Source organism: Pristis pectinata, chromosome 3 (genome assembly GCF_009764475.1).
Source record: "Pristis pectinata isolate sPriPec2 chromosome 3, sPriPec2.1.pri, whole genome shotgun sequence".
Classification (NCBI taxonomy): Eukaryota; Metazoa; Chordata; class Chondrichthyes; order Rhinopristiformes; family Pristidae; genus Pristis; species Pristis pectinata.
Window position 1 is genome coordinate 79812453 of NC_067407.1, and position 22075 is coordinate 79834527.

Consider the following 22075-nt stretch of genomic DNA (forward strand, 5'->3'; position numbering starts at 1 on the left):
GTCTGATCAGCTGATTTTCATTGGGCTGGAATGTCTTGCTCAGTTCACACAATATTCTTTTCCACAGCAATCTCATCAGTGATCATGCAAGCTAATCAAATGACCCGAAGATTTCAGTTAAGTAAGCAAATGGGGCTTAAGTAATACTCTTAAATTGATGAAGTCTAAAATGGTAACATTGAATGTAGTATCAAATAGTGCCATTATCTGCACGTGATTAGAGTGACTCCCTGTATGCTCAGGTTTGCATTACATGTTTCATTATTCTGCCACTCAGTTTCTCCAACGCTTGCCTCCTGAGGCATCCAAGCAAAGAGCTGAAATGCTTAATGCTCTTCTCTGAACCTTAAGTGCAGCCTGAGTCACTGAAGGCTGCTTCTCATCAGCCACCTCTCAAATGCAATAATATGAGGCAGACATAGCTTTTGTGTTGGGTTTTCTTGTTAATTCAGACGCCCTTCACTCACTGATGGGGTGCCATGGGTTGTTGCGATATCAACCATCCAGTAATGGTTCCTGACTCTTTGGTGATTGTCCACACTGGCCTGATGCTGATGTGCCTCAAGATTTAGCCCTGAACCACATGGGGTAGACCTAAGATTTTGGCCAAGTTCTCTGGTGCTCGCTGACAAATCATTTGATGTCCACTGGGTCAAACTGACTTTTTTTGACCCCCCCCCCCCCCCCCCCCCCCCCCCCCAGCTTCTCTGCAGAGTTTTTCAGTCAAATCTGCATTGTGACTTTCACTGAGGTCTCCGTGTAATCTGTTCCATACCCAGTCCCACAACAACCAAACTCTCAAACCTAGATTGCCTTCTGTTCCCCCAATGGATCGAACTTCAAGCTCTCACCCTGTGTTCAAATTCTTCTCTGGCCTTGCCCCTTTCTCTTCCTCCAACCTTGCTGTCCTGGCATTCCTATGGATCCTTCCTGTCAGATTCCCTATCCACTTACATGTTGCCCCACCAGTGGCTTCCAGGCCCCACATTCTGGAACATTCCCCCTAGCAAGCATTGCACCTATTCACTTTAACTAAATTTGGATTCCCTTCCTTATTCCTCCCCTTAGCTTGGCATCGGAATCTTCATATCGACATGAATCTATACAAGGGTGCTGTAAATATGCAAATTGTCTCGCAGACAAATCACGTATTGAGGTTAAATTTGTATCCTATGAAAGGTTGAAATATCCCTTTTATTCTTTGTGATATCTTCTTGTGGAAGTTTTAAGCTTGCAGACTGTGCATCCAATGAGTGAATGTGCAGCACTGGTGCAATGCACGTTACAGATGCTAGCAATGAACTCAGCTTGGCTCTCTGAGTTGAGGTAGGGATGGTGGGAGTGGCAGGGGAATGAGTGGGGATCCATGAGTGAACTTCCTGGAATGGGTGGTGTACTTATATGGGTGAGGGTATGTGTATTGGCATAAAATGCAGTTTTAAATCACAGCATCCTGCACCTTTACCATTAGAACATACCAAGGAACATTATCAGCAACACACACACAAGAAGCTGGAGGAACTCAGCAGGTCAGGATCTATAGATGCTGCCTGACCTGCTGAGTTCCTCCAGCATTTTGTGTGTTGCTCCGGATTTCCAGCGTCTGCAGAATCTCTTGTCAAGGAACATTATCAAACAGCTTTTGCGGCACTGAGATCATAGGAAGTAAATCTAGCCAATGAGGCAGATTTTAAGAAGCATCTATTACTACTTCTTAAAGTAGAGACCAGGAGTTGTGTGCAGATGATGGTGTGAGTCCCAACAATAAAGCGATGGAAATCTGTGTCCACTTTAGGCCAAGACTAGAAGAATACAGGATTTCTGTAGGGCTGTGGGGATGGAGACGGTAACAGATGAGGACACAAGCAAGGCCATGGAGGAATCCAAAAGTAAAGATGAGAGTTTTAAAATCAAAACTGCTTGATCAGGAGCATGAGGGCATTGGCTGAACAGGACAGTTTGAGTTAGGATTTGGGTCACCTCCTGTTAATAGAAGGTTCGTGTTTGGAGGCTGGTGAGACAGCATTGGAATTGATGAGTCCAGCAATAATGATGAGGCCAGCCAAACAAAAATGCCCACGATAGAGGTGGGAGCGGCTGCAATAGAGAAGTTGTGGTATTAGGAGCTCAGCTGAAGGGTTGGATACAAAGCCGAAGTTTGAGCGTGGTCTGGCTTGCTCTCAACAGCAGCCAGGGAATGGAATGGTATCATGTTATGGTGAGAACTGAAGATGCTGGCTATTGACTGCCTAAAATAATTGGACATGGTTGGAGATGGTGTACATCTAGTAAAACACCATGTTTGTTATCTGTATTATCAAGTTTGCATCTTTAATTGGAGGGCCTTGCATCGCACAGCTCTTGTTCTGTCACATGTTCACAAGACCAGACTGGAAAAGAATTTCAGTAAGCTGAATTTGCTCATAATAGCTAATCACAGTCACATGCAGAGAAGCACATCGTTCCTCCATTCCTCCTATAGCTCAGTGGAATGACCTTGATGCTTTGCTGAAACTATGGATTGGTCTTGTACACAGGTAATCATAGCACAGAACATATTTGGAAAAATGGTAAGCAGTGTGACTGGAAAGCATTTGTGTATATATTTTATGCTTTGATGCTTAGCCATGAGCCAAGAATTCATGAGAACCAATCCAACCGCAGCAAGTTGTGAAATTGAATCCAGAACGTGTGATAACTTGGGGACAAGAATAGCTCATTCAGCCCTTCAGCCATTTAATAAGATGATGCCTGATCTGTGACCCAATTCTGGGTGCCTGCTTTATCCTTGCTTTGTGCCTGGCAGCAGGGAAAAAAAACTGTGAAGCTGCTGAATTGTAGAGACAACCTGATGCCTTTTTAGGAAAGGGAACCTGTTGCTGTCAACTGGATTGACCTCCTGACTCCAAGCCCAGTGTACATGGTTAACTCTTTACTACCTCAAGCTAACTGCACTTGGGGGAATAACTCAGCACATTGCACACTGCACAGATGAATAATAACAAAAATGAAATGGCATGTAAAAGCCAGCCAGCCCCTTGACCCTGCAACACCATTCAGTGAGATCATGGCTGATCCTCTGTCCCAAATCCATTTTTTCCCCCAGGGAGAGGGAATCAAAGATTAGAGGGCATAGGTTTAATGTGAGAGGGGAAAAATTTAAAAGGGCCAACATCTTCACGCAGAGGGTGGTGCAAATATGGAATGAGCTGCCAGAGGAAGTGGTAGAGGCAAGTACGATAACATCATTTAAAAGACACTTAGACAGGTACAGGGATGGGAAAGGTTTAGAGGGATACAGTCCAAATGTGAGCAAATGGGACCAGCTTAGATGGGTGTTTTGGTTGATGTGGATGAGTCAGGCCAAAGGGCCTGTTTCCGTGTTTGTATTACTCTGACTCATGCCAGTCCCCAGATCTTCTAATTCCTTTCAGCAGTCCAATTAATGTACAATTGTGTGTTGTACACACAAATTTCGATTAAACTATGGAATAATTACTTTTTAGAAAAGCACAGACCTATCAGCATCATGAGGATAGGGTTCTGGAAGTGATGAGAGGAATACTGGTGATATTTACCATATTTTTTGATGGGAGGAGACCATTCAGCCCATTGAGTCTGTGCCAGCCCTTAGATCCATCCCATTCCCCTATCTTTTTTCCCTGTCACCCATTCTCTCTTGCATGCCCATTCTGATTCCCCCACCAGCCACTACACTAGGGGTATTCTGCAGTAGCCAGTTGTAAGATGGGAGGAAACTGGAGCACCTGGTGGATGCCCACCTGTCATGGAGGGCATCATGGAAACTCCACACAGCACCAGAGCTCAGAATCGATGAGTCAGTAGAGCTGTGAGACAGCAGCGCTACCTGCAGCCCCACTTTGTGGCCCAGTAGTCCCATGCTGATCCTGGGGGTGGGATTAACGACAAGTCAGGCCTCTGGTCAGAGAGTGGGACTAACCATTTTAAGAATTGCCTAGCAAAGTTCCTGGCCAAAATCATGCTTGCAGTGCTTAAAAGAAAGTAACCTCATGAAAGATGCATTACTGCTTCCATCCTGTCCACCTTGGGAATTATTCAAAATTAATACAGGATATAAACTGTTCAGATACTTGTCTGGAGGTAGCACCATCCTCTTGTGGCAATATTATTCTCTGAGTACATGGAAATAATTATAGTACTTTACACAAAACACACTGGGTTTGATTTTTCAGCCTTTCATTTTAATTGTAACAAAATCCCATTTACGCTGTTTTATATGTTAATTTTGTTAATCTGAAATCATTAAACTGTACTGGAAAAAGCCAATGATATTCAAAACAGTTTGTAGATAATGAATACTTTGAAATGGATACACTTTTTTGAAAACATTTGTTTTTCAAGGTTAGGTCAGTTTCCTGTTCAAAAGTAGAAAGCTTGCTTGTTGATCATGGGCCATTCTTTTTAACTACTCAGTGATCATTAAATTATTTGGTTGTGTTTTTTTTTGGTAAACTGCATGACCCAAGATGTTCAGTCTCATCCAGCCTACCTGGCTCCAGTCCCATGCCAATGTGATTGATTCTTTCCTGCTCTGAGGATTGGCCTTGCAAGCCACGCAGATGTATTGGCACCACCTCTGGGTGGGGGTACTTGGGATGAGATTATTGACTTTGCCAGTAGTGCTAGCATCTCAAGAGTGACTCAAAAGCTGCAGTGAAATCACTTATGTGATTATGGAAGAAGAGGACTGTGGGGGAGCGTCCAATGTCAGTTTAATTTATTTTTTCCCTGTAAAAATTCTCCAAGCTGCATAGTCCTTGTACCTTTTTCCCTGGCGGGCTCATAACTGTCTGAGCTTTATTGGATTTCATGAGTCATTGCTCAGTTGGGTGCCACCAGTCTAATTGGAAGTCTGATTTACCGTGAAGTTTTTTTTTGCATCTAACCACTTAAAATGCTGCTGGAGTATTGGTGCAGCAAGCCTGTCTGAGCCCCAGTGTGCTATGTGGATAAAACTCTTCGGGGCATTCCTCTGCCCTGCCACACATGGTCTGATCGCTTCAATTTATTGCAGCCTCTCTCAATCCTGAAACAACAAAATTTGGTTCTTGAAAACCAAATTGCAATCGTATTGCTATAAGAAAGGAATCGCGATCTGAAGTGAACTAAATTTATAGAACAGGTCTAGTGGTTTGGGGTCATTTGATTTTGATTCAACTGATTTGCCTCCCACCTTTAGTTAATGCTGTCTGCATGTTCTCCCACTCCATTATCCCTCAAGCTTGTGTATCTACGTCAGATACTAACCATTTGCTGCACAAAGAGATTTCTACCACATTTCAAGTTACTTGCTTACATTTACTGTGCCTAGTTCTTCTCCAATGGCTGTGAGCTCACCAAGGTTAAAGGCACAAGCACTTGGAGATGTTTTAAAAGATTTTTTAAAAAATCATTAACCCATTTTGGCCACACCTCCCCATTATTAACTATCACTAAAATTATTACATTGCAAATGTCTAACCACTTGTTGAACTCTTTCATAATTTTACAAGCTTCTATTAGGTTATTTTTGGTTTTTCAGGGAGAAGAGTTTTGACAAGTATACTGTATCCTCCTGGTTCTGGTATTGTCTTTCTGATTTGTTATTTTCCACCTTTTTGTCAGAGCCACTGCATCCCTTTGATATTATGGAGACTAGAACTCTGTACTGTAACCAAGTTTAAAATGACCACTCTGCTATTGAATGGTGTTCCTCTAGAAATCTGGTGCTTTCAGGTGGTGGCCTATACACATGGCAAGTGTAAAGATGATTTGGGTGGGTAACTCATCAGTGGTACCCTGAACATGCCTGCTGTCTTTTAACTCTCAATTTCCGGTGCTTGTTTTAAGGCTGAGGAGGTTTAGATTTGGAATGGAGGGTAGAGGGTTAATTTGAAAGCTGCTTGCATAACCTGGCTTGTTTCCTTTTGAGTTCCAAAGACAACAGGACAATCTGCTGAATGTCTTTAAAATCTTCAAAGGGATTTGGAAGGTGGAAAAATGTTCTGAGGAGGACAAAATCCAGTTCAGGAGCAAGATCAGGAAGCAGTTCCTCCACCACACTGGAGAAATTTTGGGTTCTCCACACCTAATGGCTCAGTCAATTATACCTTTCAAGGTGAAATCTGATTGATTTTGTTGGACATAAATGTATTTGTAGCAAAAGTACATGGGGTGATGGGGAGATCTACTTTGGCCTAATGGAATGTTGCAGCAGATTAGAAGGGGCTGAACGGTCTGTTCCAGATCAGTTTTAAACTGGATATTTCTCTGGGCCCAAGAATGAAAGGCCATCCAAGGATGTTGGTAAAATTTCCAGATTTCTGGCCGACCATCAAAATAAGAGGCCAGCGATCAGGGAGAAGCATCAAACATCAGGCTTTTCCTTTTGTAACTCGGTCTAATTTTAATGCTTTCTAATTTTATAACAAATGGGATGGAAAGCATGTTTCCCCCCTCAAAGCTTCAGAATCCTGACTTGTTTTTCTGCGATATTATCTAATACTGTGCAGGAGTACTGAAACAAAACAGCTTTTCAGAAGTTGCGACTCTCTGAATAGACTTGAGGCCTGTTTTACTACATGAATGTGTGCACAAAGACCACGGATGTCAAAATACATAAGTTTTTTGTTGGTTGCTTTATTTTTAAATGTAAGAATTTGAGTGAGTTACTGGACCACTGTGGATGATTTAACCCTCTGTGTTCTGATGTGTTGTGGAGGCACAGTGGCACAGCTCGTTGAGCTGCTGCCTCGCTTCTCCAGCAACCTGGGACACTGTCTGCGTGGAGTTTGCACGTTCTCCCCGTGACCATGTCAGTTTCGTCCAGGTGCCCCATCTTCCTCCCACGTCCCAAAGACGTGTGGGTTGGTAGGTTAATTGGTCACTGTAGATTGCCCCTAGTGTGCAGGTGAGTGGTAGAATCTGGAGGGTGAGGGAATGTTGAAGGGAATGTTGGGAGAATGAAATAGGATTCGTTTAGGGTTGGTGTATAGTCAATCATTGTGCTTGATAGTGGGCTGAAAGGTCTGTTTTTTGTGCTGTATGACTCAGGAACGCTAGTACAGAAATGGGTATTGCCAGCAAGCAATAGGTATTGGTTGTTCATCAATGTACTGAAAAGCTGAGGCCCCAATCCAAAACTCTTGGGTGGGGGTGCAGGCGATGCATGCTGAGGCACGTTTTCCCACCAGTCACAAGGCAGTTACGTCTGCAACTGACAACCCAACCTCCGGCAATATTCCCTGCAGGCATTTGAGGAACACTCTGGGAGGATTCTCTGTGATGAAGTCTTGTGCATCCAATGAGTCTCGAGTATAAAAATGCCATTACATGTGACCAAGATTTCACAGAAGGAGGAGGAAGTTTGATAATAACGAAAAGACACGCTGACTTGGGCAGCCCTATCAAAGGCTTATATCTTTATAAAGCTGTTGCATTCTAGAATATTTTTTTTAAATCCTGTCTTAAAACTTAACCCATTTAAAATTTTTCCATTACAAATTATGAATGTAATTCTCCTCCACATACCATCAGTTTGGATTTCCTGACATACTACTCAATATGACTCTTCAAAGCCTGATTATCCTCCATGGGCTGCACCCCATCCAAGCCCAGAACTTCCTTCCTTGGGTGCGGTGACAAGAACTTAACACCGCACTCCATCTGTGGTCTGACCAACGAGGATCATTACTTCCTCCCCTTTGTTTCAGACCCTTTCAGCCAGAGGCCAATGTTCCATTTAGCTTGTTGCAGTTTTGCTCAGATGAAAGTTGTGTTTGAAGATTATAAAAATCACTTGATAATAATCCTCCAAATTAGCTGATGAGTTCTCTCGCATTGTATTTTGGGGAACTGAACAAAAAGCATTAAAAATTAAACAGAGGAAGCCGTTAAATGGTTGATCAATGATTGATTGAAACCATTTAGGGTGCCAGAATGGTGCAGCTAATGGAGCTGCTGCCTTGCAGTGCCAGAGATCCAGGTTCAATCCTTGCCTTGGAACTTGGAATGTATTAATAAAATCTCTCAACTCAAATAATCCAAGTGCAGCTATTTAACCCAATTCAGAAGTTGCACAACCTGGCTATGGGGCAGCACAGCTTTGACAAGCTCCAGTGTATCATTTATACAAGCTATCAATCACTAAGGCATTTTGTATTCTATAACTGGATTTCAAGATTGGTTGGACTCCTCGACTACATTAGTTGCACTGTTATGCATTGTTGTTGTTGGCGGCGTGACCCATCCTTTGTTGCCAAGAAGGGACCAAGGGCTTGTTCAGCAGTTAAGAGTCACCTATAGGTTTAGCACCAGACTTGCTAAGTTTCTCCTCCCCAAAGGGCATTTGTAAACCAATTGGCTATTTATGACAATCTGATGGCTTTGTATCTGCTGTCACTTATCCCAGATTTTTTTAAAATTTAAATTTGGGCTTTCAAACAGTTAGGATTTGATCTCTGGTTCTCCTAGATCCCCTAGTGTTTTTCTCCTAGATTCCCTAGTGTTTGCCTCTCATGTTGTTGGGCAGTCTCTAGTTCTTCAAGTTAACCTTTTAACTCGTGTCCAATGGTTTAACACTACATTGTCAGGTGCCATTCCTGGCCTAGCAGTCAGACTCTCATCTTTCAACCAGAGCAGTAGGTTCAAGTTTTGTCCCAGCCAGACAAGCGCATGGTAGGGTTGAAACTCCAGTGTAGCAGTACAGGAGTTCTGCCTTGTCAATACATGCCGGTCTTTGACTGATCTTGCTCTTCAGGTGAGGTGAAAGATTCCATTATTTCAACAGCAGCGTTATAACTCAGTACATTGGTATTGGTTTATTATTGTCACTTGTACTGAGGCACAGTGAAGAACTTGTCTTGCATACCAATCGTACAGGTCAATTCATTACACAGTGCATTGAGGTAGTACAGGGTAAAAACAATAACAGAATGCAGAATAAAGTGTTATAGTTACAGAGAAAGTGCAGTGCAGGTGGACAATAAGGTGCAAGGCCAGAATGAGGTAGATTGTGAGGTCAAGAGTCCATCTCATCGTATAGTAGTCTTATCACAGTGGGAAAGAAGCTGTCCTTGAGCCTGGTGGTATGTGCCCTCAGGCTCCTGTACCTTCTGCCTGATGGGAGAGGGGAGAAGAGAGAATGACCCAGGTGGGTGGGGTTTTTGATTATGCTGGCTGCTTTACCAAGGCAGCGAGAGGTAAAGACAAGAGTCCATGGAGGGGAGGCTGGTTTCCATGATGTGGACACAGCCCAGCACAACTCTCTGCAGTTTCTTGCAGTCCTGGGCAGACCAGTTGCCGTACCAAGCATCAACTCCTATTTGTTTATGGGACCTTCCATGTAAAATTCACTAGGGCAGTGCCTTCAGGTTCTGAAGCCTGCTGACTCCAACTGCTGTGGGCCAGGGCTGACATTAACACAGTGCCCCTGTTCAAATAAGTGGGAAATATCAAAGGATAAATCAGGGGCTGCCTGGGTTATGGATGACCTGATTTAGGGAAATCTGACTAAGTACAATCTCCCATACATTTTAAAGCATCTTTCGAGATGGTGATAATGTTTTGTGGTATTCATTAATGACTGGATACAGTAGTTCCATTAGTTTAATCATGGGTAGTGTTCAGGTGAATATTCAATGAAGTAATTATATCAAGTGTATGCAGAGCAAAACAAAATGGATTACTGTGGATAAAGGACCTTTCTGATTTAGGGAGGAAACAGCTTATCAGCAATTCTTGGGAACGGAACCCTTACTGCCTGTACTTATTTAATATTTAAATTGATTTTGTATGTGAATCTGCTTTTTGGTTTTAAATGCTGTAACTAGTTTTGTAAACTTTCATGCCCTGTGTTGCTGAATGCTTGTTAATATTGGAAGTTCAGACATTCAGTCATTCAGAAATACACTCATTTGGTTCTGACAGTACAAAGGCCGAGAGGGCAGGGCCTCACCGGCTGTTGTAGCCGTTGTGAGTGCAGTTAGCCTGCCTGCATTGGGACAGCCCCCACGTGCACTGGAGTGCTGGGAGCCAGGCTCCCCAGGCTGCACTGGGAACTTGCTGGAACAGACAGCACTGCCTAGGGGTAGGAAGCCAGTGACTCTTGGACAAAAGATCTACACCCCCACCCCCAAGTTCATTCTCCTGGTTCTGGATAGTGCTGGTAGTTTGTATTCACCAGTATACATACAGCATGTCATTCACCTCGACTTCAGAAATGTATATTGTTTTGCAAAAGCTTTTTGTGATTACTTTGCCTCGTCAGTTGATCATAAGTGCTCAGACATCCCCTTAGGGCTATCTCAGCCATTATTTTTCATAGTAATGTGGGCAACAGGTGTGGATTTTTAAGTAATTTTATCCTTGCACCGAGCATCAAGAAAGTTAATTCTCATCAGCCACTGTGTCCAATTGTCACCTTCCTCTGTTATCATGAGCTTCCCTCCCCCCAGCCAATCCACAGCAGAGAATTATCGGTGATGCAACATCCAGGAAAGATCTGTGCCTGCTGCTAAAAATAACATAGTGTGATGAAAGCATTTTTTTTAAAGCACGTACATCAGAACATTTCATTTGTCTCTGCCTCTCACCTTCCACACCTTTCCTTCTCACTTTTACCCCATTCTCTAGACCACACACTGCTCCTTAATCTCTACCATCTGATATCTCATTGTGCACAGTCAATACCCTGTTCAGCATTCTTCAGTGTACCTCTGAGTCAGAGGGTTGTAGGTTCAATACCCACTGCAAAAACTTGAGTACAAAATTCCAGGCTGATACTCTGGAGTCACACAGCATGGAAAATGGCCTTTCGGCCCATCCTGTCTATGACAGCATTTAAGTACCAATATGTACTAATCCTATTTCCCAGCACTTGTCCTGTAGCCTTCTATGCCTTGGTATTTCAAGAACTCATCTAAGTACTTAAATGTTGTGAGGATGCCTGCCTCCACCACTGCCTGAGACAGTGTGTTTCATATTTCAACCACCTTCTAAGTGAAAAGATTCCTTCTCGAGTTCCCTCCTAAATCTCTTAGCCAAAGCCTGTCCCCTCTAGTTATAGACACTTCTGCTAAGGGGGTCTTTGATTATGTTGGCCACTGCGGCACGGTAGCATAGCGGTTAGCGCAATGCTATTACAGCGCCAGCGATCGGGGTTCAATTCCCGTCGCTGTCTGTAAGGAGTTTGTACGTTCTCCCGTGTCTGCGTGGGTTTCCTCCGGGTGCTCCGGTTTCCTCCCACATTCTAAAAGACGTACAGGTAGGTCAATTTGGGTTTAAAATGGGCGGCGCGGACTCATTGGGCCAGAAGGGCCTGTTACCACACTGTAAATAAAATTTTTAAAAATTTACCGAGACAGTGAGAATTGTAGAGTCCATGGAGGGGAGGCTGGTTTCTGTGATGTGCTGAGCTGTGTCCACAACTCTCTGCAGTTGTGGACTCATCTATTCTACCTGTGCCCTTCATAATTTGACTGCCTTACTCGGGTTGCCCCGAGTTGCCTTTATTCCAAGGAAAACAAACCCAGCCGATCAAGTTTCTCCCCATAGCTGAAGCTCTCCATCCCAGGCAACATCCTGGTGAATCTCCTCTGCGAGTGTATTCACGTCTTTCATATAGTATGGTGACCAGAACTGCATGCATTACCACGACCTCCTGACCTTGAATTTTATTCCCTGGCTAATGAAGGCAAATATCACATTTGTTTTTTTCTGACTACCCTGTGTTACTGTCTTCAAAGATCCTTGGGCACACCAAGGTCCCTCTGTTATTTAGTATTTTCTAAAGTCCTACCATTCATACCTACCATCCTAGCCTGATTAAGCCTTCCATAATGCATCACCATTTGTGAAGATTAAGTTCCATCTGCGGTTGCTCTATCTTAGTAATTCATCAATATTATTTTGTAACCCAGAACTACCTCCTCGCTATCAACAACAGCGATCTTCCATGTCATCTGCAGACTTGCTAATCATATCTCCTATATTCGCATCCAGATTGTCAACATATATAACAAATACTCGGAGTCTCAGCGAGGATCTCTCTGTAATATCGCTGGTCACAGACATCTAATCGCAATAACAAACCTTGACTGTCACCCTGTGTCTATTACCAAGTCAATTTCAGATCCAGTTTGTCAAATTGCCCTGTCTTCACCACCTCTTAAATAATCCCACTACCATCCACTACCCTGTCCTCGCTTACTTTTGATCATTCATCAGTGGATGACTGCAGAGCAAGGAGCATTCCTCTGAAATTAAACTGCCCTCATCATTGACCAAAATGTTAACTCCTGTTCGCCCTACACACACTGGGTATTTCCAACATTTCTGTTTATACTTGGGGCTAGACAGGCACTGTTATGAAACTCCTCACACAAAGGATAGTGGAAATCTGGAATTCTTCCCAAAGGTTTATGAATGCCAGAAGTTAATTGAAAACTTAGAAGATGGTTGATAGATCTCTTGTTGGATAAAAGTATCAGCAGATAAGAAACAGAGTGGATATTCAAGCCGAAGTGCAGGGCAGGCCTGATGTGATTGAATGTGACACGCTGCCTAGCAACCTTTAGAAGTCTGCTGAACCCTGAGATTTAAGGATGTTATTTCAGTGAGAGCCGTAAGGTGTTCCAGGAGTACTACTTCAATGGAATTGAATCTAAAGATGGGGTGTTCACCTATTAGTGCTAAGGGCAAAGGATTGTGTGTTTCTGAAGGCCACAGGTCACTGCGCAGGAGCGTGGGTCTGGCCAGGTGCTGTTGGTGGCCAGTGTAAGATGGTGGGATGCTTTTTGAGAAGCATTAGGTTAAAAATTCACTGATCTCTTACCATTAGTTTTCAGGATGCACTGGCAAATTGTTTACTTTGTTTCTCTGGGAGTTTTGCTGAAGTTGCTTCAGGGGAACTTCTGGTAGAATAACACATTGCTGCCCATTTCCCGACCACATAGTGATTATCTCCATGCACTGAACACCATTGAGCAGGTCTTCACACCAGGGTCAAATCCTGATGCAGTTTGAACAGGTACAAGCCCTTGATGGCATAACGAGCCTCCGCTGTGAATTTTGCATTTCCTGAATTGTTCTCTTTGGCTCCTTGCAGATGAGCACTATGCCAGGACTACCCACGCGCCCTTGTTTCTATGACATCGACCTCGATCCGGATACTGAGCAGGTGCAGGGATTGTTCTGAAGGCAACAGCTCTCCGAGTTCAGGTACTAGTGTTCTGATTTACTCTCCACCAGTTAGTGCAACAGATATTTTCTTCCACATCAAGAATACTTGTACTAAGTATCTTTAACAAACTGAGCAACTTGGGCATGCCTTCCCTTGAAAGTCAAACTGCAGTTGCTGGAAGTCTGAAATTAAAATATAAAATGCTGGACTTACTGGGATTCAGTAGTGAATTCAACAATTTCAGATAACCAGCCTTTCCTTTTGTGCCAGAACTGATGTGTTCTAATGTAAAGACATCCACTGTAACATTAACTCAGCTTGTACACTCCACTGATGCTCCCTGTTCTAAGCATTTCCAGCGTTCCCTTTTGTTTCGGATTCCCGGCAGCTGCTGTGTTCTGCATCTCACTGTTCCAGCATGTTTTTGTTTGTCTCTTCACTGCCCTTGCCTATCACAACAGTTCTATCACCTGACAACTTCAGTCTCGACCCTATCACAAATGTTTCCTCTTCTCCCTCTGCAACTCAAACACACTTGTTTTCTCAAGTTTCAGGTGAAGGGTGATTGACCTGAATGATTGCCTTGGTTTCTCATTCAACAGATGCTCCTGAGTATCTCCAGCATCTTCTGTTGTTTTTTTTTGTCTTCACTTGAGGTCAGAAATATGAGTGTGATTTATCTCAGCTTTTCAACAAAATAAAAGAATGTGGGGGGAAATGAAGGGAAACATTCCAGACTCCTCTGTGGACGGGGGTGCGGGAAGAGGCTCCACTGGGGCTTTCAAGACCCAAATGGGCAGAATTCAGTTAGATAAGGGGATGTGCAGTCTAGTACAGACGAGCTTTGAATGGCCTCCTCCTGTTCCTGGAGTGAAAACTCCTGTCACGTCATCTTTTGAGTTCTGGATTTCCATCATCTATTACTTGAATGAATTTCTTCCAGAGATTGCTTCTGTCAGCTGGTAATCACTTAAAATCTCAGTTCCTAATGGATGCAGGTCTGCTGCACAATACTGTCCTTAATCAAATACTAATTGGCAGCATCGTTAGGAAGGTTGAAGTCTGGGATGTTGGGTGAAACACTTACGCATGCTCATCTCCAATTTTACCTTGGGTGATGGTGATTTTAAACTCTATTTTGTTGCAGATATTTCCACTGCTGTCAGTTAGCTCTATCCCCATTATTGATTGGTGCATTTTTGATTTACATTGAAAATATTAATTGTTCAATCACTTGCAAGTGCAGGACAGAAATTTCCATGTGGGAAAATGAGATTGTCCCACCTGTGCCAGGAACACACATAATATAAATAAAAATGCTCTGTCCTTTTATGACTCTGGTCCCTGTTTTATATATACAATCCGATTCCTTCCTGTGCAAAGAAACACATGTACATGGAAGGTATTGTGGTTTAAGAATAAGTTAACATGATTTCCAGAACACTTGCCTTTCAAGTTATTGCTCATTCAGCACAGCTGAGGTGATTAAAAAAAATATGGCACATCGCCAGCATCTAGGTAGGGACAGCAAGGATTTAATATGACATCATCTTTGGCAGCCCCTCAGAGTCAAGGATGACTTGCTTCTACTCCGGTTCCCTTGGTTCGGAGGTGACCAAGTGAGGCAGGCTCATCCATTAGGTTCCCTGTGACAGAACAGAGCTTTCTTTAGTGTCTCTGATGCCTTCTGTACTGATATTCCAAAAATGAAAAGGATTTGCATTTCTGTCGTGCCTTTAACAAGCTTAGGATGACCTGTGGATACAACCAATAAATGCTTTTGCACTTATATCTCTACTGTTATATTTGGTATGTGGTAGCCAGTTTGTACATAGCAAGCTCCCAAAAGTAGCAGAGAGGATGTCCTGATGATCTGTTTTAGTAATGTTGGCTGAAGCAGTAGTTATGACCAGAGCACCAGGAAACATTGACCTGCGCCTTTGTGGAAATCCTACTGTGGAATCTCTAATGTCCACCAATGAATGCATATTGGCTCCTTGGATTAACACAGCACCTCCAACAGTGCAGCCCTCCTTCACTACTGCAGTCGGAATATGAACCATCATTGCAGACTTGCAATAAGGGCAGAAAAGATTTACAAGAATGTTGCCAGGTCCAAAGGGCCTGAGTTATAGAGAGAGGTTGACCAGGCTAGGACTTTATTCATTGGAGCCTAGGAGAATGAGGGGTGATCCTGTATAAAATCATGAGGGGCATAGATAGGGTGAATGCACACCGTCTATTTCCCAGGGTTGAGGAATCAAGAACAAGAGGGCATAGGTTTAAGGGGAGAGATTTAATAGGAACCTGAGGGGCAACTATTTCACCCAGAGGGTGGTCAGTATGTAGAATGAGCTGCCAGAGGAAGTGGTTGAGGTTGGTACATTAAAACATTTAAAAGACACTTGCACAAGTACATGGATAGGAAAGGTTTAGAGGAAGTGCTAAACGCTGGTAAGTGGGACTAGCTTAGATGGGTGTCTTGGTTAGCATGGACCAATTGGGCCGAACGGCCTTTTCTGCACTGTATGCCTCTGACTTCTACGAGGGCTTGATTCCATATCTTTCTCACTCGGGGGTGAGCTTGCTTGTTGCTAATGCAAAAAGAAGTCGGTCAGGAACTGATTTAGACAATATAATTCTATCCTGTTTTTCCTGTTTCAGTTTTGAGAGACAAAGAGAACTTGGAGCTTATTAAATTTTATAGAATTGTAGCTGGAGAAAATGTAATTACATGCTTTCATGAATATTTCAACCTTGCAAGGGCAGTCAAAATGGGCCGTGTTTTCTTCTGTCGATAGTTCTGATGGAAATGTACACTAATTAAAAGGGAAATAATGTTTGAAAGCTCGTATTTGATCCTGCAGATCGCTGGCTACACAGTCAGATTCAAGTAAGGAGCAATCCTGGTCAGGTGACGGTGGTTTTAATTGAGTGCAAGGGTCTCTGCTCAGTGGTGGCATCCAAGCATCTGAGCCAAAGCTGCAAGTTCAAGCCTCGCTTCAGAGATTTGTGTGTGCAATCCAGGCCAGCATTCAATTGCAGTCACAGACAAAGCGCTGGAGCAACTTGGCAGACAGGCAGCATCCATGGAGGGAAATGGGCAGTTGATGGTTTGGGTCAAGACCCTTCATCTGGACTGAAAGATCTCAACCTGAAAAGTTCTCTGTCCATTTTCCTCCACAGATGCTGCCTGACCTGCTGAGTTCAGCACTTCGTGTTGGTCCAGATTCCAGGATCTGCAGTCTCTCGTGTATTCAGTTGCAGCCAGTCTGGTTCGGTGGTGGGTGGTGTGGGGGGGAGGGTTAGGAGGGGAATGAAAGTAGACAAAATGAGACAATGGCATGTAACAAGGAAACAGAGTGAGAGACCATGTGGCTCCATGGGTGGTATCATCATCCAGATTAAACATTTATTTGAAGAACAGGACTTCCCCTCAGTGGTCCGAGCAATATTTCTCCCTTAACCAACACCCAGTGGAGTGTCTGATGACCCAACTCTTGAGGTGCACAAATTGGCTACTGTCTTTTCTACTTAACAATGGCAGACATGCTCAGTTACTTCTGTGCTTTGGGACTTTGAGTACATTGAAGATGCTGTTCCTCCAGCTATATTAATCCTGTAAAAATTTAATAAGCTCTGAATGCACTTTCTCCTAAAACGGAAACAGGAGGAACAGAATAGAATTACATTGTCAAAATCAGTTCCTGTCTGACGTGTTTTTGTTCTAGCCACAGCTTGGTTAGCAGCAAGCTAGCCCCGCAGTCAGGAAGATGTGGAGTCAAGCCCCAGTCAAAGACTGCAGTGCTGGCCCATATCCCTACTGTAGTAGCAAGGTACAATAACAGCAGTTAAAAGACATTTGGAAAAGTACATAGGAAAGGGTTAGAGGGATATGGGCCATGAGTGGGCAAATGGGACTAGCTTAGATGGGCACCTTGGTTGGCATGGACAAGTTGGGCCAAAGGGCTTGTTTCCATGCTATATTAACTCTATGACTCTGGATCCTTCTAGGCCCTGCTCATTCAAATACCTGTGAAGAAGCCTCTTAAATGTTGTTACTGTTTCTGCCTCCACATATCCTGCATGGTTGAAGTGAAGGGAATGTCAACTTTAATTTGTCAAACTTCTGCAAACTCAGAGTATGGGACTGATATTTACACGGAGGGTGCAGAATAACACATACCCGCAGGAAGTGTGTTCGAAACAGCGCCTTCCACGATGGTCTGGGTATCGTAGGAGATACTTCAGTCTGAAGTGTTTTCCTTTCGCTCTCGGGATTTGGGCACCACTAGCACAGTTAACGTTACTCTTTGTTAAACACCTTGCAGGTAGGGTCAGTGCTTGTTTGATGGTGTTTCAGAAGAGAATGGCCACTTCATTGGTGTGGTATAGGTCACGTGGTCCAAGGACAGCATTGGTGGATGGGCATTCAGCTGCCTCAGCTCTAAGCTCAGAAATGCAATCTCTCTTCCCATTTTTCCTCCTCTTATGATGCAGCCTTTGGTCATCTGTCCTCATAACATTTTGTGGCTTATTGCCAATTGTGTCACAACTCATTTATAGAGTACCTTGGTACGGTTTACTCTGAAAACAGTGGTACGTATAAATCGGGGTCAATATCAGATCTTGTTTCTTTCTCTTGCCTCCTGCACCCAATCAATTGCATTCAGCCAAGTCTCTCAGTAAGGGTTCTAAGCCTGTAACAGCCGCTTCATGTCATTGGGAATCAGCCCAGAGCTTGCAGGAACGTCTTGTGTATCGTGCAGCATGTTGTAAAAATAGCCCATGAAATTGCATCTAATAATTTGATTTTATGTGTGCATTCCAGAGTACTTGGAAATATCCTGTCCTCCTTCCTGATGAACAAACACCAGCCCCATCTGCCTTTTAATGAAGTTATGAGAAGATCCCCAAGACCTTGATCGAGTTTGTGTTTTGTAATAGATTAAGCCCTAACTTTGAGGTGTTAACGATCTGCACTGTTGAACTTTATCCAGTTTCTGATATATATTTAATAACTTTGATTATGTGTGGTTAGCTATGGTGATGCTAAGTGACTTATTTTAAATGCGTTGTAAGTGTAGCATCTTCCGGTATTCTGTGGAACTGACGTGGGTTCACTGCCCAGTGTCCCAAACGTACCCACACAGGTACCACTTTGTTTTGAAGCGCACAAAGTAAGATTACACAGTTGTTCATGAGGCAAAAGGCCATTGAATCCAAATTTGGCACTGACTTTTTCTTTCATCTTTAGGAATGCAATACTTTGGTAGAAACAGGCTAATGGTTTGCACCCTCTGGACCCAGGTGGGCCTAGAATGTAATCAATCCTGAGCATTTTGGGGTTCTTTGAAACCACTAATTTATTCCTTGCTGTAACTTGAAATGCCAGATGGTTTCTTGTGTCTCCTTGCCATGTACAATACCAAATTGGATTCCTGTTACAAGCCTGAAATTGATTTTGAGGAATTTTGTTGACTTTATCATTTGTGCATCCTGAAACTACTGATAATAATCCCTTGCATTCATTTATTTAAAAAATTATTTCGAGCTCTGGTATTTATTGCAGGTTTTTAATAAACAAATACTTAAAGTTAACAGTTGTTTTACCATATCTGATGCCTCTCCCTTAAGCAAAACATGCAAGGGTCTTGTGTGTATGCTTTTAATCCTTCCACAACTGCCTTCTCAAGGGATGAAAGCAGCTTTCACACCTCCATGAGTGGCTCCCTCACTGAAAAATATGTTACATACATGACCAAGAATCTGCCTTCACACACCCTTGACTCCTGAAAGGATGGAAAGCGTTGGCTACTAAGCCAACAGTCTCAGCACCCAGTGTTCTCCCTGTCACATCCAGCACCCAGAGCCATCTCACACTGCAGTCTATTGAAGGTGATTGGGGGGGAGTAGGTAGGCGGGCTGACTGCAAGCCTGGAGAGGGTGTTCATAAATTCTCTGGTAAATTTAAGTGCCTCTTTCAGCTTGAGGTTACGATGTTTTTGGAGGGTTGTCATTGGTATGGTTAACTTGAACCTAGTGTTTACATTGCAAATTTTTACACTTTATTGTTCTCTGGCCATCTTCTAATTGTCTAAATACACTATAACGTGTATTTTTTTTCTGATGATTTACTTTTCACTGTATGCACTAACAATAAAAGTGATGCAACTATTATTTCTACATGACTCCATATGTATGTGTGTGAGAGAGAATCTGGCTATAAGTTTAGAAAATTTGAAATAAAACAGAAACACACAGCAGGTCAAGCAGCCTCTGTCAAAAGAAACAGAGTTAATCTTTCAGATTGCAGACCTTTCGTTGACTTCTTTCAACCTCGTTAGTGTTTCCAGCATTTTTTTCATACATATCAAAGATTTCCAGCATCCAGAGTTTGTTTTTAACAAAATTATAAATTGCGCTTAATTGGAAAGTATAACTCCAATAATTTGCTGTGCAACCATTTGAAAATCCCGATGATTTGGTATGTAGCTCGCCAGGGTCCTGGTTGTCACGTTCCCTTTACATTTAAAGGCGAATTAAAAAATGTGTTGGGGTAAGAATAGGGATAAGATCCAATAGTCTGGAAAATCCACTATTCCGGCACCACAAGTCCCAATTATGCTGGATTATCGGAGTTTTACTGTAAGAAGCACAGTAAGGACGGGAGCTCTGTCATTGTTTTGTTTTTTCTCATCATAAGTAGCCTTCGTAATGTATCTTGTTCAGTCTCCAGGCCCCCCACCCCACCCCAACATGGAGACCAAGAGTCTGCACTATAGGCTTGGTACAAACTCAACGCAAATTATTTCTCGGTAAGTGAATCCCAGTGCATTGCTGCTTTTTAAAGTCCCTATTAACTTATACTACTTTAATCATTTGTGAATGTGTAGCCTAAATCCCTAAGCTCCCTTATCCCATCTGACATTTCATTTCCAAGTCCTGTATTGCTCCCATATTCCTTCTACAAAATGCACCACCTCATTTTTCAACTTAGTGATATTTATTTGCCAATGAATCTGTGTGTTTGTTTTGTACAGACATTTAGAATCTTTTTTTATTTAAGGGATGTGGGCTTCGCAGGCTGAGCCCGCGTTTAATTGCTCACTCCTAGTTGCCCTTGAGAAAGTGGAAGTGAGCTCCCTTTCTGAATCACTGCTGTCCTTGAGATGTGTTAGTGAGGGAGCTCCAGAATTTTGACACAGCGACGTCGACATTTTTTCCAAGTTAGGATGATGTGTGGTTTGGAGGGCAACTTCCGGGTGGTGGTGTTCACATGTTTTTGCTGCCCTTGTCCTTCTGGCTGGTAGAGGTCATGGGTTTAGAAAGTGCTGTCTAATGAGTTTTGGTGAGTTGCTGTAGTGCATCCTGTAGATTGTTTAAGCTGCTGCTACTGAGCATCAGTGGTGGAGTGAGTGGTTGTGGATGGGGTGCCTACCAAGTGCTTGCTATGTCCTGTATGGTGTCGAGCTTCTTGAGTGTTGTTGAAGCTGCACACGTTCAGCCGTGGAGTTGTTTAATTTATTTCTTCAATCACCTTGGTCCTTGTGTTAAGCCTCCCTTTGCTCTTCATTCAACAGCCCCAAGATCTCTGAACAAAACCAAGAGGCACTGAAACTTAAACCAGTGGTTGCTCCTGACCAGTTTTCACATGTATCACGCTGTTGTATTCGCAGGTTGTCCACATGTTGGACGTGGGTTAATTCCACTTTCAGAGGGTCTGGAGGGGTTGCTGTGGATTGGCCTGTTAATCGATTACTTCAAAGGATAGTTTAGATATTGGGGTCAATAGATATTCAAAGGATAATTTAGATATTTGCACAAAAAGAGCCAAAGTAAGGCCACGTGCTTTGGTAATTAGTCCAACTAATCCCTTGATCCCACTGACAGTGAAACTGCGATAATCCGGCACCCTTTGGTACTGGGCTGGTGGATTTTCCAGACTATTGGATGTCACTTCCAATGGTATCCTCACACACTTTTATTTCATTTTTTTTTCCACATGTTACACTGTCATGTAATAAATTTTTGCAGTGAGTTTAGAGGGAGCTGGAAATATTGCTTTACCGGTTTTCTCCCACATTCCAAAGATATACAGGTTAGGAAGTTGTGGGCATGCAATGTTGGTGCCGGAAGCTTGGCGACATTTGCGGGCTGCTCCCAGAACACTCTATGCAAAAAATGATGCATTTCACTGTGTGTTTCAATGTACATGTGACTAATAAAGATACCTCATTTCACCATTTCATACAGTGAAAAGCTTTGTTCTGCGAGCCATCCAGGTAGATCATTTATTTCATTCATAAGTACATGGAGGTAGTAGAAAGAAAACAGAATGCAGAATATAGTGTTACAGTTACAGGGAAAGTGCAGTGCCTGTAGAAAAAGTGCAAGACCTACAGTGGGGCGGATTGGGAGATCAGGAGCTCTTCCTTTATTGTATGCAAGCACTCCAGGCCCAAACATACCCATGTTTCTCAGTCCACTGTCAGGGCCCCAACATCAGCCACAATGCAGACTCACTTCTCACATTCCAAGCTAATGAGTGAGCCAGGTGCCGGACATCAGGATTTCCAAGGAATCCAATGCCGGATCATCGAAGTTTTACTGTGCTTAAAGGTGCTAGGAATCTGGTTCGGAGGAGCCAGGGCATTCCCTGGAACAAACAGCCAAGGTAAAATGGAAGTTGGGAATGTGGGAACAGCACTCACTCTTGACATCAGGTGAGAAGTGTACTCGGTGTTTCTGTAAGTGGCCCCCGTGAGCCATTCCATGCTCCTGCACTGCAGTAGTCACCTGAACCGTCTTCCATTTCATCTGGAGGTCCAAAGTGGATCACATCAGTCAGGAAGTGATGTCCAGGTCAGGTCT

General features: G+C 43.2%; 1 protein-coding gene across 2 annotated transcripts in view; it reads left to right on the plus strand.

Moving 5' to 3' along the window:
• mthfd1l (methylenetetrahydrofolate dehydrogenase (NADP+ dependent) 1 like) overlaps positions 1–19378 on the plus strand; it is a 151919-nt gene extending 132541 nt beyond the window's left edge. For both annotated transcript variants that reach the window (XM_052011374.1, XM_052011375.1), the window contains 2 exons: positions 13127–13239; positions 18033–19378. In XM_052011374.1, the coding sequence (XP_051867334.1) occupies positions 13127–13216 (90 nt within the window). In that variant the 3' untranslated portion in view covers positions 13217–13239; positions 18033–19378. The remainder of the gene's footprint in view (positions 1–13126; positions 13240–18032) is intronic.
• Positions 19379–22075: the final 2697 nt, after the last annotated feature.